We start from the raw sequence: 21,361 nt of genomic DNA, 5'->3' as shown, positions 1-21,361 counted from the left end.
AATGTGAGGGTCATGGGAGGATACAAGCGCGAGAAGATCGGGGAGTTTGTTTGAGATGCTTCTAGCGTTAAGATTTAAGACAACGAGACTGGATGGAGAGCTAGGTAACTGTCAATGGGGTGACGAATCAAGTGCAGTAGATTCGCCAGCCTCGTGACGTGGTAACGAAGGAAGCTCAATATATTCCAGAAGTGTTGCTTGTTGGGCGAGTTGGTGATCCATGAAAATAGAGCAGCGCGTAACAAAACAGGACACAAAGGAGAGACACGGAACGACACGAGCGCTAACTATCAACTGTTTATTTCTTGCTGTCGCTACGTATAAATACATGAGCCACAACTCGAAACGAAAAACAAAAAAGATTGATGAGTCAGCCTTTCGCTGGTTTCCATCGTTCTAGATAGGAGAGCTCTTTCGCTGACAATGCCACTGATGCCACGCTTACACACTTGTTACCTGCACGCAAAATACTACGAGCCTCAATAATCTCTCGAACAATCTTATCATTGTGGCGGGTTATGATCTGGCTCTTCTTCAGTGGCATCAGCGAATCAGTGGCATTGTCAGCTAAAGAGCTCTCCTATCTAGAACGATGGAAACCAGCGAAAGGCTGACTCATCAATCTTTTTTGTTTTTCGTTTCGAGTTGTGGCTCATGTATTTATACGTAGCGACAGCAAGAAATAAACAGTTGATAGTTAGCGCTCGTGTCGTTCCGTGTCTCTCCTTTGTGTCCTGTTTTGTTACGCGCTGCTCTATTTTCAATATATTCTGTGGCTTCGTGACGTGATAACGAAGGAAGCTCAGAAGATTCGGACACATCGTGATGGGGGTCCCGTTTCAAGCCACTCGAGGCTTCATCCCATGTGTACCTGACACCATCAATGAAAGCATAATCGTACCGAAGCTTCACCTTTGAACCACCGTCACGAAGCGAGGAAGATGCATTCCATATTATCTTGCGAAGGGCAGGAATGAATCGAAAAATTTTTTAGCATTGCATATAAATGTGCCAACTTTGTGAATGTGGTCTAAACGTGATGAAACATATGGAGGTGGAATCAGCAATTCATCAAGCAGGATATCGTAATAAAAGACCTTATGAAACAAAGATAGCCATGCTAGTGGTGCCAGTGATAGGTTAAGGTTAGATTTCATTGTAGATTTGCTGGATGTGCTATGATAGAGAAGATGAAGCGAGCTGTGTTGTTTTGAATCATTTCGATCTTGTTAATCAAGACTTTAATACCTGGGTCACAAATTGACGATCGATACTACAGTTGTGAACGAACAAGGGTTTTATAGAAGAGAAGCTTAGATTTGATGTGGGGTTAAAAAAATTTACTTCTCATTGATAAAAGTACTGGTTAGGTACACTATGCGAGTAGGTTCATTATCGGAGTAAATACGGTATTACTCTTTGCGCTCGTGAATTACTACAAGAGCAGGGTAAGAGCTGAAAACCAGAACACCATGCTAAGGGGAACACAGTGAACCGTGTATTTTGCACAGAATATGACATTATGTTTTCATACAACAAGCTTTGTAACATACTGCACCTGTTTTTGCTCACATATTACCATAAAAACTAGAATATAGGTCGACCCCAACTTACGAACAGTAAAAAAAAATCATTGCATGGCGAAAGCACTGAAAGACACCCTTACCTTGAAACAAATGAGACTCTGCTGGTTGCTTAGTGATGACACTCTTCATTTGCATTTTAATTCTGCTCATGGCATAAGGGCACAAAGTACGCAAGTATTACTCGAAGTAATCCGAGTCACCAGACCTCGAGTCTGATGACAAGTGCTTCTCGCTGCCCAAGTCCCATGGAGCATCGTCCTCTCTGCTATCCAGCTCACTGCTGATACTGCATTTTCGTAAGACTTGAGCACCATCTCTTTGTGCAGTTTCTGGCAGATGAAAGTAAGTCATTATAAATCAAAGCCCTTTAGCTTCATAAATAGCTGCACCCATGATGGCCAGCCCTTGAACTGCGCCCTTGTGAGGCATGCGCTATTTCAACAGCTTTCATACGGGTGCACTGTGAAGTCACAGCTCCCGGAAGAACCCACAACCTCGGCTTCCGGTTCGGGACACGCAGCTGTCCGTCGATGAAATGACGTTTTCTTCTGGTTGTTTCACATCGAGGTGATTAGTACAAAATACTTTTTTCTGATACTCCAAATCTGCACTGTGCCACTAGGTTGCCATGCGCTTACGCGTATTTCTACAGCTTTTTTTTGCTTGAAAGCTATCGTGAACCGCCGTCGGCCTCCAGAGAAAAGGGGTTTTTGAAAAAGAAACTTTACAACATCAGCAAAAACGCGAAAAGGCATCGCCGATGATGCTGTTGTGGCCATTATCCTTTGCACTGGGGGATCACAGCATACTGAACCGGGCCAATAAATAACTGGAAGGAAATCAGAAGTAAAGAAAGAAATGGGTCTGGGGGTTCCAGTTCCATATTATCCTTGCTGTTGCGTCCGCCACCAGATCTCAAGACAGCGTTTCGTGGTGTCCACCACATTTGTATTTTGCTGTGTGCCTTAGACCAAGTGTCATCGTCTCCGCAGGGGGGCGTCTGTAGCTTGCAGGCGTTGGTTAGGGGCGACACCACGGGTTCCCGAGCATACGCAGGGACATCCCTCCAAGGAGATGATGGTGAACGGTGCATCACCACTGACCCTAGCACCCACGCCTATCCGTGCGTGGCATCGCCGTGTCCTGGGAAAAGGGGATCCTGGTTGTTGAGCCGATGCCGAGCGTTTGGACCTTAAAGGCCCCTCGGCGGGGGCAACACACCACTTTGGTCCCAGCTTCCTGTAGACGGCACCTCTGGCCTGACCCGAGAGGGGGAAATCGACAGTCGCCTTTTCCTGTCCTCTCCATCTTTTACTTTCCTATCTTCTTTCTGCCTACTGTCCCGTCTCCTCCTCGTTTCCCGGTTTTTTTCCTTTCTTCATGGGCGGCAAGGGTTAATCTTGTGTGGCGAACTACCCTGGGTTTCGTCAGATCTGGTTATAGTTGAGGTGTATAGCTGGCGTGGGCAGGACTTGCTTGCAAGCTCCTGCCCTGCCCCCTAGTTGGGTTTCACAGCGGGTGACTAGCACTGCGACTGAACTACAAAGATATTTGATGGCTCTACCATGTAGTACATAGCGAAGACCCTGAAAAAACCGCTCGACTTCTGTCACCCTTTCTTGTTTCAAGAACCCTAACTGACGCCATAGAGCAATGTTACAAAATCAAAAAGTTAGCTAGTGGAGACCTGCTTCTGGAAATTCTGTACAAGCATCAATACGAGAAACTCTCAGATGTTACAGCATTCGGATAACTTCCTCTAAAAATCAGCCCACATAGATCACTCAACACTGTTCGTGGAGTAATTTCCGATGATGACCTGAAATACCTAACCGAGACTGAACTACTGGAAGGATTGAAAGACCAAAATGTTAGCAATGTCTATAGGATCAAAATAAGACGCGACAACACGGAAACACCAACCAAACACATTGTCCTCACCTTTGCATCTAGTATACTTCCCGATTCAGTGGAAGTAGGTTATAGAAAGCTAAAGCTCAGACCATACACACCCAATCCACGCCGATGCTACAAATTTCAGAGGTACGGCCACGGTTCGCAGATCTGTCGGAGCAAACAGACCTGCGCCGAATGTGCTTCCCACGACCATTCCGCTGAAAACTGCAATTATGAACCCCACCTTTGCGTAAACTGTCAGGCCAGTCATCCGGCTTACTCACGGTCATGCGCAGCCTGGAAAAAAGAAAAGGAAATGGTAACACTAACAGTAAAAGAAAATATATCATTCAGAGAAGCGCGGAAACGACTCTCGTTGGGACAAAACCCAACCTACTCTGATGTGGTGCAGCAGGGCACAGCATCACAGCGGCCTTCGGCACCTGCACAGGTCAGACACAATGAGCCTGCAGCAGGGCCATCCGTGCCCCTGGTGGCCGCAGCTAGTTCTGCGCCACCATCCACAAAACTGGCCGCGCGGACCTCCAGGTCAGCCGGCCTCCAGGGCCCTCCCCATACGGAGAGGCCCAAAACGAAGACAACCATGCGTTCAACACGTTCGTCCAGCGTATCGGAGGATACGATGGACACGGCAAAACTCTATTGAGCGAGAAAAAGGGATAAAAGCCCAATAACTGGTCCAAACACCCACCAACCTTGGATCTAAGCCTTATCTCTATCAAGTTTGTAATCATGGCATTTCTAGTTCACTGGAACAGTCGTGGACTTTTACACGACTACAGAGTTATGTTTCATCAATAACCAGTCAAATAACATCTAGAGAAATGGGGGAGCAGGTTCGAAAATAAACGGCAAATTCTGATAGTACACATTTTCTATTTTGACTACAGCTGGCACAGAAATAAGCATAAAGGAACAGGCAGACACCTTGGATGAACACTTCGCCGAAGTGTCCAGTTCATCGCAATATATCCAGTCTTATAAAACACAAAAATATAACCGAAAAACAAGGACTTCCAATATGTGAGGGTGGAAAAGAACAATACAACAATTTAATTCCTCTCCAAGAAATAAACAATGTACTGTCTGGCGGAAAAAAAAAACTGCCCCGGGATCCGACCAAATACATTATGAAATGCTTGCCCATCTTTCTGAGCTTGCCACAGAAGCACTTTTAAGATTCCCTAACGCAGTTTGGATATCAGGGAAAATACCTGAAGCCTGGAAAAAAGCAATTATTGTACCGTTTCTTAAACCGAATAAACCCCCAACCTCTCCTAGCAGTTACAGACCCATAGCCCTTACCAGTTGCCTCGCCAAATCCTTTGAAAGTGTCCTGAATATAAGATTAACTTTTGTCCTGCAATCTTGTGAACTTTTTGATATCCATCTATGTGGTTTTACAAAGGGATGCTCCACAACAGATCACCTAGTCCACCTCCAAAATACTGTCAGAGAAGCTCTTATCCACAAAAAAACACTGCCTTGCCGTATTTTTCGATTTAGAAAACGCATACGATACAACCTGGAGGTTCGGTATCGTTCAGGACTTAGCCGAGCTCGGCATCCGTGGCAGAATGCTGAACTCCCTTAAAGACTTTATTTAACCGTTTATTTAATGTCCGCCTAGGCTCAACCCTTTCGAGGAATTTTATTTAAGGAAATGGAGTACCTCAAGGGTGTATTTTAAGCGCTACCCTCTTCGTTGTAAAAATGAACTTAGGAAAACAATCCCAAGGTCCGTTATGTACTCAGTCTATGTAACGACCTTCAAATAGCTTGTACATCCTCCAATGTATCAACATGTGAAAGACAAATACAATTGAGAAGAAATAAACTGGCAGCATGTGCAGATAAATATGGTTTCCGGTTTTCCCCACAGAAATCAGTGGCAATGCTGTTCTCATTAAAACGAGGCATACATACAGATCCCACCCTTAAACTTAAAGAAATAGAGTTAGCCGTAAAAAATGAACATAAATTTCTAGGTATAACATTTGATAGAAAGCTTACTTTCCTGCCTCACATTAATGCGTTAAAAAAGAGGAAAGCCTCTCAATCTCTCAGCATACTCAAAGTACTTTCCCGAAAACACTGGGGTTCCGATAGGCATGCCTTCTACAAATTTATCGCTCTGTAATACGCTCTACCTTAGATTATGGATGTATACTTTATGGCTCAGGGAGACCATCGTATATTAAACGGCTGGATCCGATCCATAATTTAGGCTTGCGTCTTTCCACTGGTGCATACAGGACGTCACCTATAAGCAGTCTGTATGTAGAAACGAACGAACCATCGCTTACAGGCAGAAGAACGATGCTCACGTTTTCCTACATCCTTAAAATCCGTTCACTGCCTAAACACATTTGTCACGAAATAGTCACAAAGTGCCCACCCAGAATACTGTTTAGCAACAAGCCGCACAGTACCAGGCCACTGCTCTTGCGTTTTGAAGAGATGTGTCTAAATCTCAGCGTACTACACAAATTGCCTGGCATTGCTGGAAGACGAGATCCACTGCCACCATGGTACAAATTCCCGGAAATCCGTGACCCCACTCTTACATATTTCAGCAAAACACAAAGTCCACAACAGCATATCTTACAAGAATTTTTTGCACACAAGGAAAATACAGTACTTGCACAGCTTTTTATACAGATGGCTCAAAACAGATGTTTACGTCGGATGTGCAGTGGTACAAGGGAACTGCAGTGAAATAGTAAGGCTTCCACAGGGTGCATCAATCTTCACTAAGGAATGTTACGCCGTCTATGTAGCCATTGAACAAACAGTAAAGGAGAACCTCAAAAACAGTATCATTTACACCGACTCGTTAAGTCTACTTGCAGCTCTCCACTCCAGAAGTGCTGTCACTCCTATACTTGGTGATATCATACACAACATAGTAATAGCCACAGTTAAAGGACAAAACATAAAACTCTGTTGGGTACCAAGTCATATCGGAATTAAAGGCAATGAGAGAGCAGACTTATGCGCTGCTCAAGCACGTGACAAGCAAATAGAGAAAGTAAATATTCCGTTAAAATATTGCATTAACTTAATACATCATAACATAAGACAGAAATGGCAGTACGCGCGGAGCAGCGAAGTGAAAAACAAAATACACATTGTGAAACCAGTTATAAGTGAATGGAAGTCCTCACCCATCAGGAAAGTTTTAAGGAAGTGATAATCTGCCGTCTTCGTATAGGACACACGCACCTCACGCACAATTTCCTACTCACAAAACAAGATAACCTGTTTGCGAAGAATGCGGAGACAAAGTTACGATTAACCATGTTTTATTGTCTTGTGCGAAACTAGAAAAACTAAGAAAAAAGTACTTTACTAAATTTTATACCGAATGCATTCCTTTTCATCCTGCACTGCTTTTCGGTGATGCAATTATGGATATATCATGTGTTTTTAGCTTTCTCTAAGAAACTGGATTTCTCAAGAGACTCTAAGATTTTTTACCTTCTAGCCTGTATTTTAGTACACCTCAACCACTTTCTCATTCCGGAGAAAAGGTTGAGGTTGTTTTATTTGGTTGGCTAGGGGCCTCCAGTCCTTGCCCATCCAGGGACGGGTTATTAGGCTACCCGACCTCCTTTACAACTTTTAATGTTAGCCATTTATAAATATTGTTTTTGCCCTGAATACTGTGTAGAAGGAAATACATTTTCAAGCTTTCAACGTAGCCATAAAATTTTATCGGTAAAAATCTGCATAAACCAATTCCTGATACCTTGAGCTTGGCGCATGATAGCCCTTGTTGCTTATACGCCATTAAACCCATCACAATACAACACAACTCACTTGACCGTAGAAATACAGTTACACCACTAATCGTTGACATCATCCATAACATAAGAAGAGCCACAACGCAGGGACAAGACAAAATTTTGCTGGGTGCCAAGCCACATCGGAATCACAGGCAATGAAGCCTTAAAAACGAGTGAAGAAAATCCCGTTGCTATAGCTTGAAAACACTTGTCCAAAACGTCCCTTAACATAATAGAAAATAAAGGAATTTTTCGATAGCATAAGCAAGCTTAATTAAGCGTCTTGTATTTAATTTTGTGCGCGGGAAGCCACACCAGCCACCTGAAAAATTTTGATCAGTTTGCTTGAACAGGAGCTGAAATTTGAAGATACCATCCACCCTTAGAATACTTATAGACTACTTCGCTGGTGCACGTTTCGTGAACCTGTGAGAGCTACTGCTAGTCTGTCTAGCATTTAACCTGGCTGTGAACAGCATGCGTCCGGCGGATTGTTTTGCGCGTGTCAGTAAGGGCAAGGGACGGCTACGTAAGGCGATGACCCTGTCCATGCGCGACGGGGCAAATAAAAGTGGTGGTGAGTCCGCGTGCGGTTTGCAGTTGCAATAGTTTTTTTCTTCGTTTGCTTCTGTGCTCCTGATTTTAAAGGGGTTCTTGCGCGCTACATGAGCGTATAAAGTTGTCTGCTGGGTGCAGGTGAAGTGGAAGGACCTGAGTCTGCCCTGCTGTAATCAACGTCTAGCTGATGAGTGTTTTTTTCTGGTTTTCTGCCAGAACATTGATCTCAGTTCGTTGGTGAGTTCTGCACAATAATTTTTTGAAAGAAATACATTATACCGCCGACGCAAGAAGCAACGAAATCAGAGCATGCCATGTTATGAACAACGCCTCGATTATTTACCTTCAGACGTTGACCCTTCTAATGAGGCAGTGGATACCCTAGGGTTAAGGGGGATGCTAGGCAAAAATCCACCAAGAAATAGTTTTCATTTCGCTCATAAAAAGAGTTGAATTCCTGAAGAACGTGTTCCTGAAGAACGTGTTCCTGAAGAACGTGTTCTTCGGCCGCACATCATAGAATGAATGAAAAACTTTATTGAATTCGTTGGGTCAGTTCCGGAGAGTCTCCTTGCAGCTGCGTCTTGGCGTTTGCCGCAGCCGCAGCCGCCGCCGCCGTCGGGGGCTCCTTAGCAAGGGTGGTCCCTCATTCCAGGGCTCCACTGGTCCTGGCCACCTCGCACGCGTGCTGCACCAATGCCCTTTGGGCGGTGAGCTCGCTGCTGGTGAGCAGGCCCTCCCATTGCTCCGCACTCGGGTTAGTCTGTTTGTGGAAGGTGTAATTGTGTTTACACTCCCATGTGACGTGGTAAAGAGTCGGGACGTCCCCGCACCAGGGGCAGCTGTCGCTGTACTGGGTGGGGAACATTTTGCTTAGGACGTGTAAGTTAAAGAAGGTGCCAGTCTGCAGCCTCCTCCAGCTGACCGCTTCTTGCTGTGTGAGGAGTTTGTGGGGCGGGGGATACTTGAACCTGCAGCCTCTGTAGTGATTGAGGATGTCTGCGTACGTCGGGACCACCATCGAGGGGTTCTCGAGGTCCTCCGTCAGCAAGGCTCGGTGCGTGATCTCGCGAACCTGGCTGTCAGCCCTCGAGTTGCCCTCGACTCCGGTGTGTGCCGGTACCCAGAAGACCTTTTGCTTCGGTTTGAATCCCGAGGCTCTCGCGCCGAGGAGGATGCGTAGGGCCTCCCTGCAGATCCTTCCTTGCTGATATCGTCTGCAGGCCGTTTTGGAGTCCGTTATTATAATCTGTGGCTTGTTTCTGCGGTAGCCTTCGACCGCTGCAAGCGCCACATCGGTCTCCTCCCCTTCTGCCACCGTACGTCCTCTCGCGGATGCGCAGCTGATCGTGTCGCCCGTGTGGTCTACGACCGCCACCGCCACTCTCGTGATGTTGTTGCGTCTATCCCTCGGATATAGTCCTGCGTCCGTGTACACCGTGTTTTCCTGCGTGGCTAGGTGTCTCTCCACGTATTCTGCTCTTGCTTGTCTTCTGGCCGCGTGTAGGTTGGGGTCCATGTTGCGCGGCAGTGGGCAGATTCTGAGGGTTTGCCGGATTTCGTCCGGAATGTTCTCGTCCGGATCTGCTGTGGTTTCCACTCTGTGGCCAAGTCTTCTCAGGAGTTGCCTGCCTGTTTCTGTAAGTTCTAGTCTTTCTAGCTGTGCGTTCAGCTGGGCCGCCGCCAACTCCTCGAAGGTGTTGTGGACTCCCAGCTGTAGTAGCTTGTCGTTCGGGGTGTTTCTCGGTAGGTTTAGTGCGTCTTTTACTTTGCTGGGTTTTGCTCCAAACCAAAAATAATTAAGTTGTTTTTGTTTTGATAAATATGATATAACAACGACAGAAAAAGTATCTTCCTGAACGCTTCAATATCTGGTACTCCTGAAACTGTCCAGTTTGTGGCGTTATCACATTTTGTTTTGGTTCCCGTGCACATTACTTTTGCAATTTACCAAAACTCCGAGTAGCTTTTTGCTTTTCAGCTCCACGTACATCGTGAAGACAGCGATGTCTCGTGTTTCTACCAGTGTACGAAATAAATTTATGGGCTGCCTAAATCTGTACTGTACACCGGTTGTGTTGTTTCATGCGGCGCAGAACAATATGGAGAACAGTCGGGTAAAATTTCCCTTTAGGTCTTTGCCGAAAAGAACAAAATGATGAAGGATCTGCGAAAAGATGCTTCATAATGCAGTTTGAAGGAAAACACAGTGACCACAACGAAACAGGATTTTTTTTAGGATTGGGGCCGTGGGACAAGTCTTAAGACTAAAATTTTGCTAAAGACAAATTTTGTGCTTTGCGAGAAATTTTCTCCTCAATCATTAGTTCAGTTCAGTTCAGTTTATTACCTTAAATGTCCCCCGAGGGGCATTACATAAGGGGTGGGTTTTATACATACAGTAAAACACATGATAAATAATTATTGACAAAAATGGTCGTACAAAAGTTGCAAAAACGAAGATGGGCAGGTAGTAGCAACGATTTCGTGGGGAAGGCCGTTCCAGTCGGTGGCGGTTCGGAAGAAAAATGAGGCAGTAAAGGTAGTAGTCCGAGCGTGTGGGCGCGCAACTTGAAGTGGATGGCTGGTTCGATAAGATATGCGTGCTGCTGCTGTGATGTATGGCGCTTGATTAAGGGATGAGAAAAAGAGCTTGTGGTACAGTGAAAGGCTGGAAATGCGACGTCGACATAAAAGCGTTGATAAACCTGATTCTGTTTTTAGAGATGAAACGCTGATGTTATACGAGTACGATGCATGAATGAATCTAACAGCGCGATTTTGAACTGATTCTAATGCGTTGGCGAGATATGCTTGGTGCGGGTTCCAGATGGGCGACGCGTATTCAAGTTCTGGTCTAACAAGTGATTTATAAGCTAGTAATTTTACATGTGCTGGAGCGTTTCTAAGATTGCGTTTCAGAAAGCTTAAGGTTTTGTTAGCTGCGAGATAATGTTAGTGACGTGTGTGCTCCAAGACGAATCATGAAATAGGGTTACTCCTAGGTATTTGTAAGACTGCACCAGTTCTAGGGGTGTTAAGAATTGTGTAAGGGAAGGAAAAGGGACTACTGCGCCGGCGGGAGAAGGACATGCATTTACATTTGTTGGCATTTAGCGTCATTAGTGAATTATTGCACCATTCTGAAACACTGTTTAGATCGTTCTGGAGAGCAGATTGGTCAGATGTGTTATTGATAGTGCGGTAAATGACGCAGTCATCTGCGAACATGCGTATATTAGAAGAAATACGCCTAGGTAAATCATTAATGTATATTAAAAACAACAGAGGACCAAGGACAGATCCTTGGGGCACGCCGGAAGTTACTGGGAGGGGGCTAGATAAATTGTTGTGGACCAAGACCATTTGCGTACGATTAGATAAAAATTCCTGTATCCATATTATAACGTTAGGGTCCAGGTTTAGCAGTTGAAGTTTTAGTAGCAAGCGCTGGTGAGATACTTTATCAAAGGCTTTCGCGAAATCCAGATAGTTTGTGTCAGTTTGCACATTAGTGTCCATGTTAGTATGCAAGTCATGAACAAAAAGAGTTAACTGGGTTTCACAAGAGAAACCTTTGCGGAATCCGTGCTGCGAGGGATGAAAAAAGCCGTTACAGTCTGAGAAAGAAATAATTTGAGAGTAGATGACATGTTCCATGATTTTGCATGGCACGCTCGTTAGTGAGATAGGTCGATAATTTAATGGAGAGTTTCTGTTACCTGTTTTGTAGACTGGAACGACCTTTCCCACTTTCCAGTCATCCGGCATGGTTCCAGTCATCAGGCGGTCCATCGCGATTTTTTTTTCAGATTTTGCTACATGCCTATAACATGCACTGAAAAAGAAATATCTTCATTTAAAAAAAAACGTTTTTGATAATAGATCTGTCTTGCTAGGAACCGCAAAAATTCGACAGCCGGCAAGAAAAAAATTCACACTTCAAAAGTGCAAAATATGTCAATTTTCTTTAGGTTCAGAAGAAAGCCGGTTCCCTGGCGAACACACGAATAAACTTCCATTACTATTGGTTTAATACCCGCCTCAGAAACGTTCCTTTACAAAATAAAGAAAACTGTATTTCCTGGTAGCATAAGGGGGCTTTAGGCTCACCTAACGCATGGTAGTGTCTATGAAGCCTTACAAACATGTGCAAAATTTAGGTCTGGCTGATTCAACAGGAGCTGAAACATTATGAAGCCAAGTTGACCCCTATGTTAGGCTACCAGCACCCGTTAAAATGACTTGTGGACTACATCACTGCTGTGATTTCCATGCACCCTGAAGTGCTGCTCTCTAATCTGTTTAACACTGCGACTCGACAGCCGCCGCGGTGGCTCAGTGGTTATGGTGCTCGGCTGCTGCCCGAAAGACGCGGGTTCGACCCCGGCCGCGGCGGTCGAATTACAATGGAGGCGAAATTCTAGAGGACCATGTACTGTGCAATGTCAGTGCACGTTAAAGAACCCCAGGTGGTCGAAATATCCGGAGCCCTTCACTACGGCGCCTCTCATAGCGTGAGTCGCTATGGGACGTTAAACCTTCATAAACCAAACCATAAACCAAACTGCGGCTCGACAAGGGCACATGAGTCAGGCGGATTGCTTTCCGAAGGTCAGGAAGGTGAAAGCACGTGCACGTAAGGCAATGACCCTGGCCACGCGCGACTCGGAAAATAAGACTCGTACTGCAGACGCTTCGCGTGCGGTCTGTTATCACAGCAGGTGCTCCGCGCGAGGTCTGTAATTAGCTTTTTTTCCGTTTTCTTTCGTACGCTTGATTTGCGGAGGAGGTTCGTGCTCGCTACATGAGCACTGAAACTAATGAAGCTTTTTGAATTTCGCGCTATGTGCAGGTGACTGCAGAAAGCACCCGGTGCGTTTTGAATTCCGATATGCGGAGAGAGGCTTGCGCGTCTATATTCACCTGAAGGTTGAGCTAAAGAGTCATGCCCATGCTCGAAGGCGAACTGGCTGGCTGCCTAGATGCAGTTTAAATCAACTGAATACCTAACCACCGCCAGAGCAGAAAGCAACGAAGGGGCTTTGTCTTACTTTTTGACCGCCTTTCAGGGCATGCGGCTTGAATATTCTGCAAAAATCCTCATTACGGGCAGGTCAGCGTTCAAGTCTTGTTTACTGCAAATGCCCAAACATGGTTCAGCGCCCTTTCACAGGCGATGATAGGTATATCATACAACCTTTGTCCGTAAAGTTCCGAGACGGGGACCGTTAAAAAAAATGCGTTTAACATTGAAATCATTTGTGCAGCACCCCTTCGAAATAGTCTCCCTTGCAGTCTATACACAGCTTCCAACGTTTCTTGAGGTCTTGGAAACAGTTGGAAAACGCCACTTTTGACCGGACTGTCAGCTCCTTTGTCGTGGCGTCTCGAATGGCCTCCACGCTCCCTATCCAGCGGCCTTTTAGGGCTCTCTTCCCACTAGAAAAGAGGAAAAATCGCATGGGGAGAGGTCAGGCGAGTATGGTGGATGGTGAAGTACAGTAATGCGGTGCTTGGCGAAAAATTTTGCCACGCTTAGAGCAGTGTGTGGAATTGCTTTATCGCGGAGAAGGCTCCATAGTCCACGCTTTTGCAAACGTTTTATTTATATGAATGTCCTATCGTACTTTATTTACAAATGTGACAGTAAATATCTCACTATATCCACCCGCATTAGGTTAGAACCTGATAAACAAGTCTAATGAAAAGGTGCAATTTTAATGCAATAATCTTTGTAGATATTAATTTTCATTTCCCATGATCACACCATCTAGCAGTGTTATTTAATGAGGAATCTGTTTTTAGTTCGTCTCCGCGTACGAGCAATAGTGTACAGTCTTTGTCAAAAATATACAGCCCAAGCGGTTTGCTTCCAAGCCGTCTAGCGAAGCTCTTTAGCACACTTGACACTCCTTAGCTTTGGAGGGTTGAGTACTTAAGTTCTTCCCACCTTCGTGACATTAGAGTCCCTAAGTATGCAATAAGAGCCGCACTGCAGGGCTCAGAAGCAGATCTATTAGGCTGTATAGTTTTGACCAAGACTGCACATCACGCAGTCGTCAGTGAAGAGCCATGCACTTAGTTACTCCCAGTTCAATAGAGGTATGAGTATTATTGCTATATGACAGGAAAAAAAATCGGTCCCAAGACAGACCCCTCTAGTACCCTGTAAAAAACGTGTAGCTGTTGTTATTTCGCATTGTTCATTGCTACTTTCACCTGCGACCTGTAAGCTTGGAAGGTACGCAGATTAAGAGGCTATGCATTAACTTTAATGCCAAGAGCATGCGTTTGTCTCTAAATTTGGAATGTAGGACACCATCAAATGCTTGTCTAAAAATCAAACAATATGGCATCTGCCTAAAGCCGAGAATCGGACACTTTAGCGAAATCATTTACCTCCAGTAGCTGCGCAACCGATGGCAGTGCTTTTCTGAAGCCGTTTTGTCTGCTCTATGTAATACAATGTACTCCTAAATTTCTGTGTTTAATTTGTTGATTATGCGCTACCCCAGCTTGCAGCATGCTCTCATTACTGAAGCAAGCCTTTACATGTCTACAGACTGTCCGCGGCCGCTCCTGTGAACCGGAATCTTTTTGCATATAACCAACAGGGGAAGAGTGCACCTGCCTCACTGGAAACCGTAATTTTTTTTTTCAAGAACGGGGACAATTGCTGCGCGTTTTGTTTGATAAATATTTCAGATGTTGTCTGGTCCCAGGTACTTTTGGAATCAACACTCAAAAACAAAAATGCCAGGTTCTGTAGTCATATTATCCGGCCTCAGTGACTCACTCGTGATAGCTTCCTTGACAGTGTCGCGCATAAGGACGCAATGAAAATAATATTCAATAATTTCCCGTAATGACGGCGCCTGCCACAACTGCACTACCTGTTTTATTTTGTGACACCCGGGCTTCAGGGTTTGATAAATATTGTCAGGATTTTCCCGGATCAAGAGTGGTAAAATTGGATAAGATAGTTGAGAAGAACGCATCCCGCGCGATTTTATTTCCCAGTTTTAGTTGGTCCACATGCTGGCGTGTTTTAGAGTGCTTTCCATTGCTGCTGCGCGTTCACTGAAATCTCTATTTCAGATCAGTCATATTGCGTGTAATGCTCTACGTTGTCCTTTTTTCTTTTTTTCTTGTAAGTACAAATTGTTTCTCGCTCTGTGTTATTGCTGTATTTACTTGTAACATAGGCTGTTTACACTGCGGGAAGATGAAGAAGAAAACTATTGAGCATTATTTCCAGATAACTTATAATGCCTATATCATGCTCTATGTTGTCTTCAATAGCGATGTTGAGATTCTCTCATCACTATCAGTGCTGTTGTGCTAGTTAGAAAAAGTGCGAGAAACAATATATGGTCCGAAACTCTGCTTTCCGCTCTAACTTTCGGACAGAGGCAACCAGACACCAAGGCTACGCCTTGTACGGAAACGGCTTAGGATAGCGAAAAAGCAAACAGTATATCCACAGTAATTTATTTTTGTCGCTCGCACTGGTAAATAGGTCTAGTCGATTCCTGCTAAAGTGAAATCGCCTATTAAGAAGACCTTAGTGTGAGAGTTACCTTTTCCATGAACGAAGTCATGTAACTGAAGGTGATGATCAACTCGTGCATTCGGTCGCCTTACATATCGCTCACAAGTACAAATTTGCATTGAAAAGTGCACCAGATACTTTTAAATTTTGGTGTCCCTCATTATTTCTTGACAAGAATGGTTGTTTCATTATAATGGCTACATCGCCTACATGCACACCACATCCTGAGCGGGTCGAGCCTTAAAAACTGGGAACCTTTTCACTGCCATGTTTGTCCGAATTATTACAACTACATCCGATGGCCATAGAGAAGTAACAGTTCTATTTTTTCTCTTTTTAAACGATAATTCTAGTACAAACATATCAGTGTAAACGGTGCTGAAGCCTGTCGTAAGTCGTAACTAGTGGCGGCACTTTGTTTACTTCGCTGCGTTGTATGACCGCATTGGAAAATAGAATAATTTGAAACGCACTGTTTGCACCTGTATTGGTGACGTCAGTTGTGCGGTTGGAAATAATTTGCATCCACAAGCCATCTCTGTTTTCAGGTGAACCGATCAAAGACAATGTATTGTTTTCAAGAATTGCAAAAAAAAATTACAAGCGGTTTTCTAGCATCGTTTTCCAGGATAGCGAAATATTTTTACCTGAACAATTTAAGCGTCATTCGTTTTCGCTATTTGATATGTGACATAATGATTTCTTCAAACGCAGGTTTATCCTTGTTATAGATGTTCTGCGCGTTTAATTCTTCACGTATTATACAGCGTTTTATCTGCACGATTTTCTTGGTTTTTGAGTCGCCTTCTAGCGCCATTTTCAGTACCCCACTTCCTACGGTGTGATATGTGTGGTGCGTTTTATTTTTGCAACATTACTAGAGGACGTTGGTTTTGCAGTTCTCATTAGTCGTTTTTTTTTCAACAAAGCGCATAAATATTGAGTGGCTCTGTAGTAAAAGCAATTGGCCCCAACTTATATTTAAGCCTCAAAGCGTCTTTGCAAATGCGAACGTTTGTTACTTCTTACTCGTTTTCGTCATTTCATTCAATTAATAGTCAGCTCTCATAAAGCGAACCGTATCTGTTACCACGACTTCACATGCAAATTTTGTAACACAGTGAATGACATCCATCGATCGTGCCGCACGACAGGGCAGTTTTTTTTTATTTCGGTCGTTTTTCACTAACATGACAGAAGAAAACACTAAAAACCTGAGCAGCTACGTAACTAGGAAGCTACGGCTAAGTTTTGATTCTACCAGATAAGTCGCTCCTTAGTAACAATGCAGTGAGTTTCTTTGCCTTTTGTAGGCCCCAGGTGCAAAACGGTAGGTTTAAGACCAGTAAAATCCAAGGGTGCTGTGGCGAGCGCGCTTAAATTAATAAAAACAAAGTGCTCAGCAACAAGAGCAACGTGCGTACAACGCAAGGATCATAGGAAAACAGGTGTTCACTTAAAAAGTTGTTAGAAAGACATCAAAACATTGAGCACATATATTTAAAAGACACCAACAGGTGTCAAAGCGAAATCTTTGTGAAAACGAGCCAATCGTTGATAAATTGAAAATTGAGTGCTCAAATACACTACTCCCTTGTTTTTGACAGCAACTCTGTTTTTCTTTTGCTGGCGCAGCTGTGTCCCGTCTTTCTAAGCCTGAATGATTTGACCGACCTCGGCCGCACATGTCAGAAGCGGCAGCCAAAAGACAAGGACAGGGAGCTAGTCGACCGTGGTGTGGTGACCTTAATTGATTTTTAAATCAAGAAACTGCGGTAGCTGACAGCTAGTCGATAAGCTGCACCGGGCTGAGCAGAACCGCTTCCCAAAATGCTCATCACTACATGCTCTTCTACTATGCTCATCAACTAGTCTGCCGGGTAATGACGTTAGCCAATCTGGATGTACATATTCGACTGCCATTCACACTCGCCCCTCTTGGCTTTGCCGCTCACCCTAGGGTTCTTGAGTTATCCGTAATAAATAAATAAATAAATAAATAAATAAATAAATAAATAAATAAATAAATAAATAAATAAATAAATAAATAAATAAATAAATAAATAAATAAATAAATAAATAAATAAATAAATAAATAAAACAATATCGGAACTAGCAAGACAAGTGCGTTTATCTTCGCCACCTTGATTTGTAAGTTTTGTTCTATTAGCACGCAGTCTTTCGTTATGCATTCGGCTGCCAGGCATGCTATCACTTGTTGAATACTGTGTATTCTGTATGTTTACCGTACTTTCTATGTTTTCGTGGGAAGAAAACTTCGTAAGTTCATATAACTGAGGCGATACATAAAACAACAAATTCGAGATTTGGAAGAATGTTTTCAACAGGATCTAAGGACGTATGTGATAGAATTAAAATGCAGCTTCGCGTTTTCAACAAAGCCTTTAATTTAAGCGAATGAAAATCATGCATGGAAAATAAAGTGAGCATATATTCTTTCCTAGGCGTATGAAAGCTTCATAATTTATTTTCTATAGTGGACACGTGTATCTGAGTTTATGGTGCGATAAATTGTCTTTATTTGGGACAACAGAACAACGATGAGGATTGTGCGTATTCTCGCTTAAGCTGCCTTTTAAGCTCACACCGAGATATTCGTTAACGCATATCGTTAGGTGAGGTCCAGGAGTAAAAATTTTCTGGAGTTTTTTTGTAAAACCCAACACTGTCTTTTTTTATAGTTGACTGCTACATCCCAAATATTATTTTAACTAAGAATTTTGTTAAAAGCTGTGACCAGTGCTAACTAGTCACCAGCTGATTGAATTCTGCTGCCTTGGTTCATGGTGTAAATATGTGCAGGCAGCATGGTAGGAGATAAATGGAATTATGGGACGCGGAGACAGACAGAAGTTATTCTTTGAGGAGTACGCTGCTCTTTCTGCGAATTGGGCCAGCCAAAAAAAAAAACAGTCATAGGCACCACACTAATAATACACCAATGATAGACATTATGCTTTATGTCGCTGCACCTGACTGCAGAAGAAAAAAAACAATACAACACGGAACCAATGGAATAACGAACTGCATATGCGTCTAAAAAGATCCAAAACGCTTTGTAAGCAGTCTTTACATTAATTCCTGTTTGAAGTATCGTGCTTACTTCCTCCTCTCGAAAGGTAGATAAGGGGAAGAAGGAAAGAGATAGAGTAGCTGTTTTATTATGTGTGTGTGTGTGTGTGTGTGTGTGTGTGTGTGTGTGTGTGTGTGTGTGTGTGTGTGCGTGTGCGTGTGCGTGTGCGTGTGCGTGTGTGTGTGTGTGTGTGTGTGTGTGTGTGTGTGTGTCCGCCCCGGAGCGGGTTCTAGCTTTTGTTAACTCTTGTATGTATGCACCTTCCCGTTGGGTTGGGGCACTGACTACAGTGTCCCGCTCTGGGCACGAAGTCGCATGCCTAATTTTCGGTCGAAGCATCCACAGTATGACTGAGCCAAAGAGATGAGCCGCTTATGTACTGATCTCCACGTGAGGCTGAAGGATTCTCGGCTAATCGAAATCATTCGGGAACTCTCCGCTAAGTCATCTATGAAAAATAGCCACAAGGAAGATTTTAATAATCTCATTAATGTAGTAAGCCTTCGTAGTCTACTTCGTACCTAAACTACATCGCATTTTCCATCGCTTTCGTGCAGTATTACGCAATACTTAGTGCGGATCTCGCCCTCGTTAGCTCTAACGTTGTGTTGCAATTACTCCGCGCTTTCTGAACAACTGGCCATACTCTACACGTGCCCAGAGACAGCAAGAACTGGCGACCAAATATAGCTTTTGTATACAAACCACATAGGGCTGTCTTATTCGAATATGGTCGTTGCAGCTGTCGCAGACTGCTTGCAGGAGGCGAAGAGGGAGCACTCGAAACACGACACTCGAGTTCATCCAATCAGCCAGAATACGGATGCATTGTAAAATAAAACTTGAGCTTGCTGTTAATAACCTGTAGAGCCGGGCATCGCATGTCACTCTTGGGGAATTAGAAATTTCTTTTAGGCACCGTCCGCGTAACTGCAGGGTGCTAAACGCCTCGCGATGTCAGGAACCCACCGCTGTGACTCAGTGTCCGTGGCGCTCGGATAATGACCTCAAAGTCGAGGGAACTAATCTCGGCCCCGGCGGCCGGCTTCCAATTCGGACTGTATAATGAAATCGTGTCCTGAGCGCTGTCAGTGCGCGCTAAAAACAAAAACTGCTGGTGGCCGTAATTTATCCCGTGCGCTCACCTACGGCGTTCCTCATCGCTCACGTGCAGCCTGGGGAAGTTAAACCCGGATGCTAAGTGAAAACAACGCGACAGAGTCACGCTGCATTCTGGAAAGTAGCTCTTCAACTAGCTGCTTCCTCACCTCCCACAGTTATTCGAAGTGAGATGTGGCCGTTTCCGGTAGAATTTTTCTTCTTTACCACACCGCCTGGATATGCTCGTTTTAAAAATCTGTCAGTGAAGATGGCACCTTAATGTATCACTAGCAGCTTTGCAATTTCAGAGGTGGTCCTGGCATTACCGAGTGGCATGAGTAGCCGTCACTTGCAGATTACATTTTACACGGTATAAAAGCACACCACACTATGCGAACTTAGCACAGAAGGAATCGCATCTCGAAGCGGTGCGGTGTGTTGCTGCCTTCAGATGTACGGAAAGTATTTTCTCCCTTTTCCTCAGACCTATTGACTTGTCTCAGGCCAGCAAACTCACTACTACGAAGTGTCGGCAGTCTTAAGATATGCGCTGTTCTGGTCTTTAATGCAACAAGAACAAACAGGACTTCCATGAAACGTTGAGTTTCATGACCTATTTTTATCCCAATGTGCCGTCACTTCATTTCTCACATTTGGTGCAGTCCTGCGATGGACAAAGGTTCCTGGTATACGGTGGTCAGCGCGCTCTTCTGGATGGGCTTGCTGGCTGCTTCGCCGCAAGTGGAAGCTGCCCGCAAGGCCTGGGCGGCGTTGGACCCTGACACTCAAAAGCTGACGATCGAAACGGGTGAACCTGACGAGGCAGATTTCTCGGCTGACTCTCCGCAGATTCCTGTTGCCTGGGCCAGCTTCCAGGACGACATCCAAGACAGCGGGTGAGATAGGATTTGTTCTCGGTCTAAATACGCACGTAGTGAATGCTCGAAAACGAATCTACGTTCTCTCAGCGTCGCCTGTAAGTTGAGTTTAAAGGGACACTTAAGGGGAATACTAAGTCAAGCTAACGGCGTTTTTATCAGCCACAAATTTGCGTAACTGTCAGGTACATGTAGCGCCGCCACTAGGATATTCGCCTAGCGGTGACGGGTGACGTATTCATGAGCTTTTTTTGTGGAATGCTATTTCGCCGGTTCGATAAGGAATTGTCGCTATAATACGAGGCAAAAGCGCGGCGACGATAGGCACCGTGCGCCTGCCAGGCGCCTCCACCGTCGGCACTGTGTTCAGCGCCACCAGTGGCCAGCTTTGCGTGCGCCCCATACGAATACATGTAAAAAAGTTTTCAAAGCAATTTTATAATTTCACAGCCTGCATATGGTGTCAGCCCCTTCGTGAAGAAAAGCCGAGTGCACTCTAGAACAGATTGTGAGAATCTCAAAGCGCCGTTTAGAAGCCAATGTATACGTAAAACACCGTACTACGTGCTGGTGGGAGTCACCCCGGCGGGGGGTGCCGGGCAGAGCGCAAGCCATAGCTGTGCACGGAAGCACAACTTTCTGAAATATTTTTCTCGCCTCGCAGATAAACCACCGGGGCAGCGCCATACGTTAACGGTTTGTGTGCTATGAAGAAGACAGTGACAAAGCATGCAACGTGATTTCAAAGCTACCTTTTTAGTACGTTACGATAAATCTGTGTTGTGAAGACGGGCGCACTAAGAGACGCTCTATCACCGCAGCGCAGCAGCTTCTCGTAGAGCCTGACATACTGCCACGTGCTCTACCGTTGCAGATTAGGAAGG

General features: G+C 44.5%; 1 protein-coding gene across 1 annotated transcript in view; it reads left to right on the top strand.

Moving 5' to 3' along the window:
- Positions 1-20,268: 20,268 nt before the first annotated feature.
- The window catches only part of LOC144133937 (putative phospholipase B-like 2), a 36,378-nt gene continuing 35,285 nt past the window's right edge, over positions 20,269-21,361 (top strand). The window contains exon 1 of the mRNA XM_077666985.1: positions 20,269-20,495. Within this exon, the coding sequence (XP_077523111.1) occupies positions 20,269-20,495 (227 nt within the window). The remainder of the gene's footprint in view (positions 20,496-21,361) is intronic.

Source organism: Amblyomma americanum, chromosome 5 (assembly GCF_052857255.1).
Source record: "Amblyomma americanum isolate KBUSLIRL-KWMA chromosome 5, ASM5285725v1, whole genome shotgun sequence".
In the NCBI taxonomy this organism is placed as follows: domain Eukaryota; kingdom Metazoa; phylum Arthropoda; class Arachnida; order Ixodida; family Ixodidae; genus Amblyomma; species Amblyomma americanum.
The sequence above is the reverse complement of the archived record's forward strand: the minus strand, read 5'-3'. Positions and strand labels throughout refer to the sequence as shown.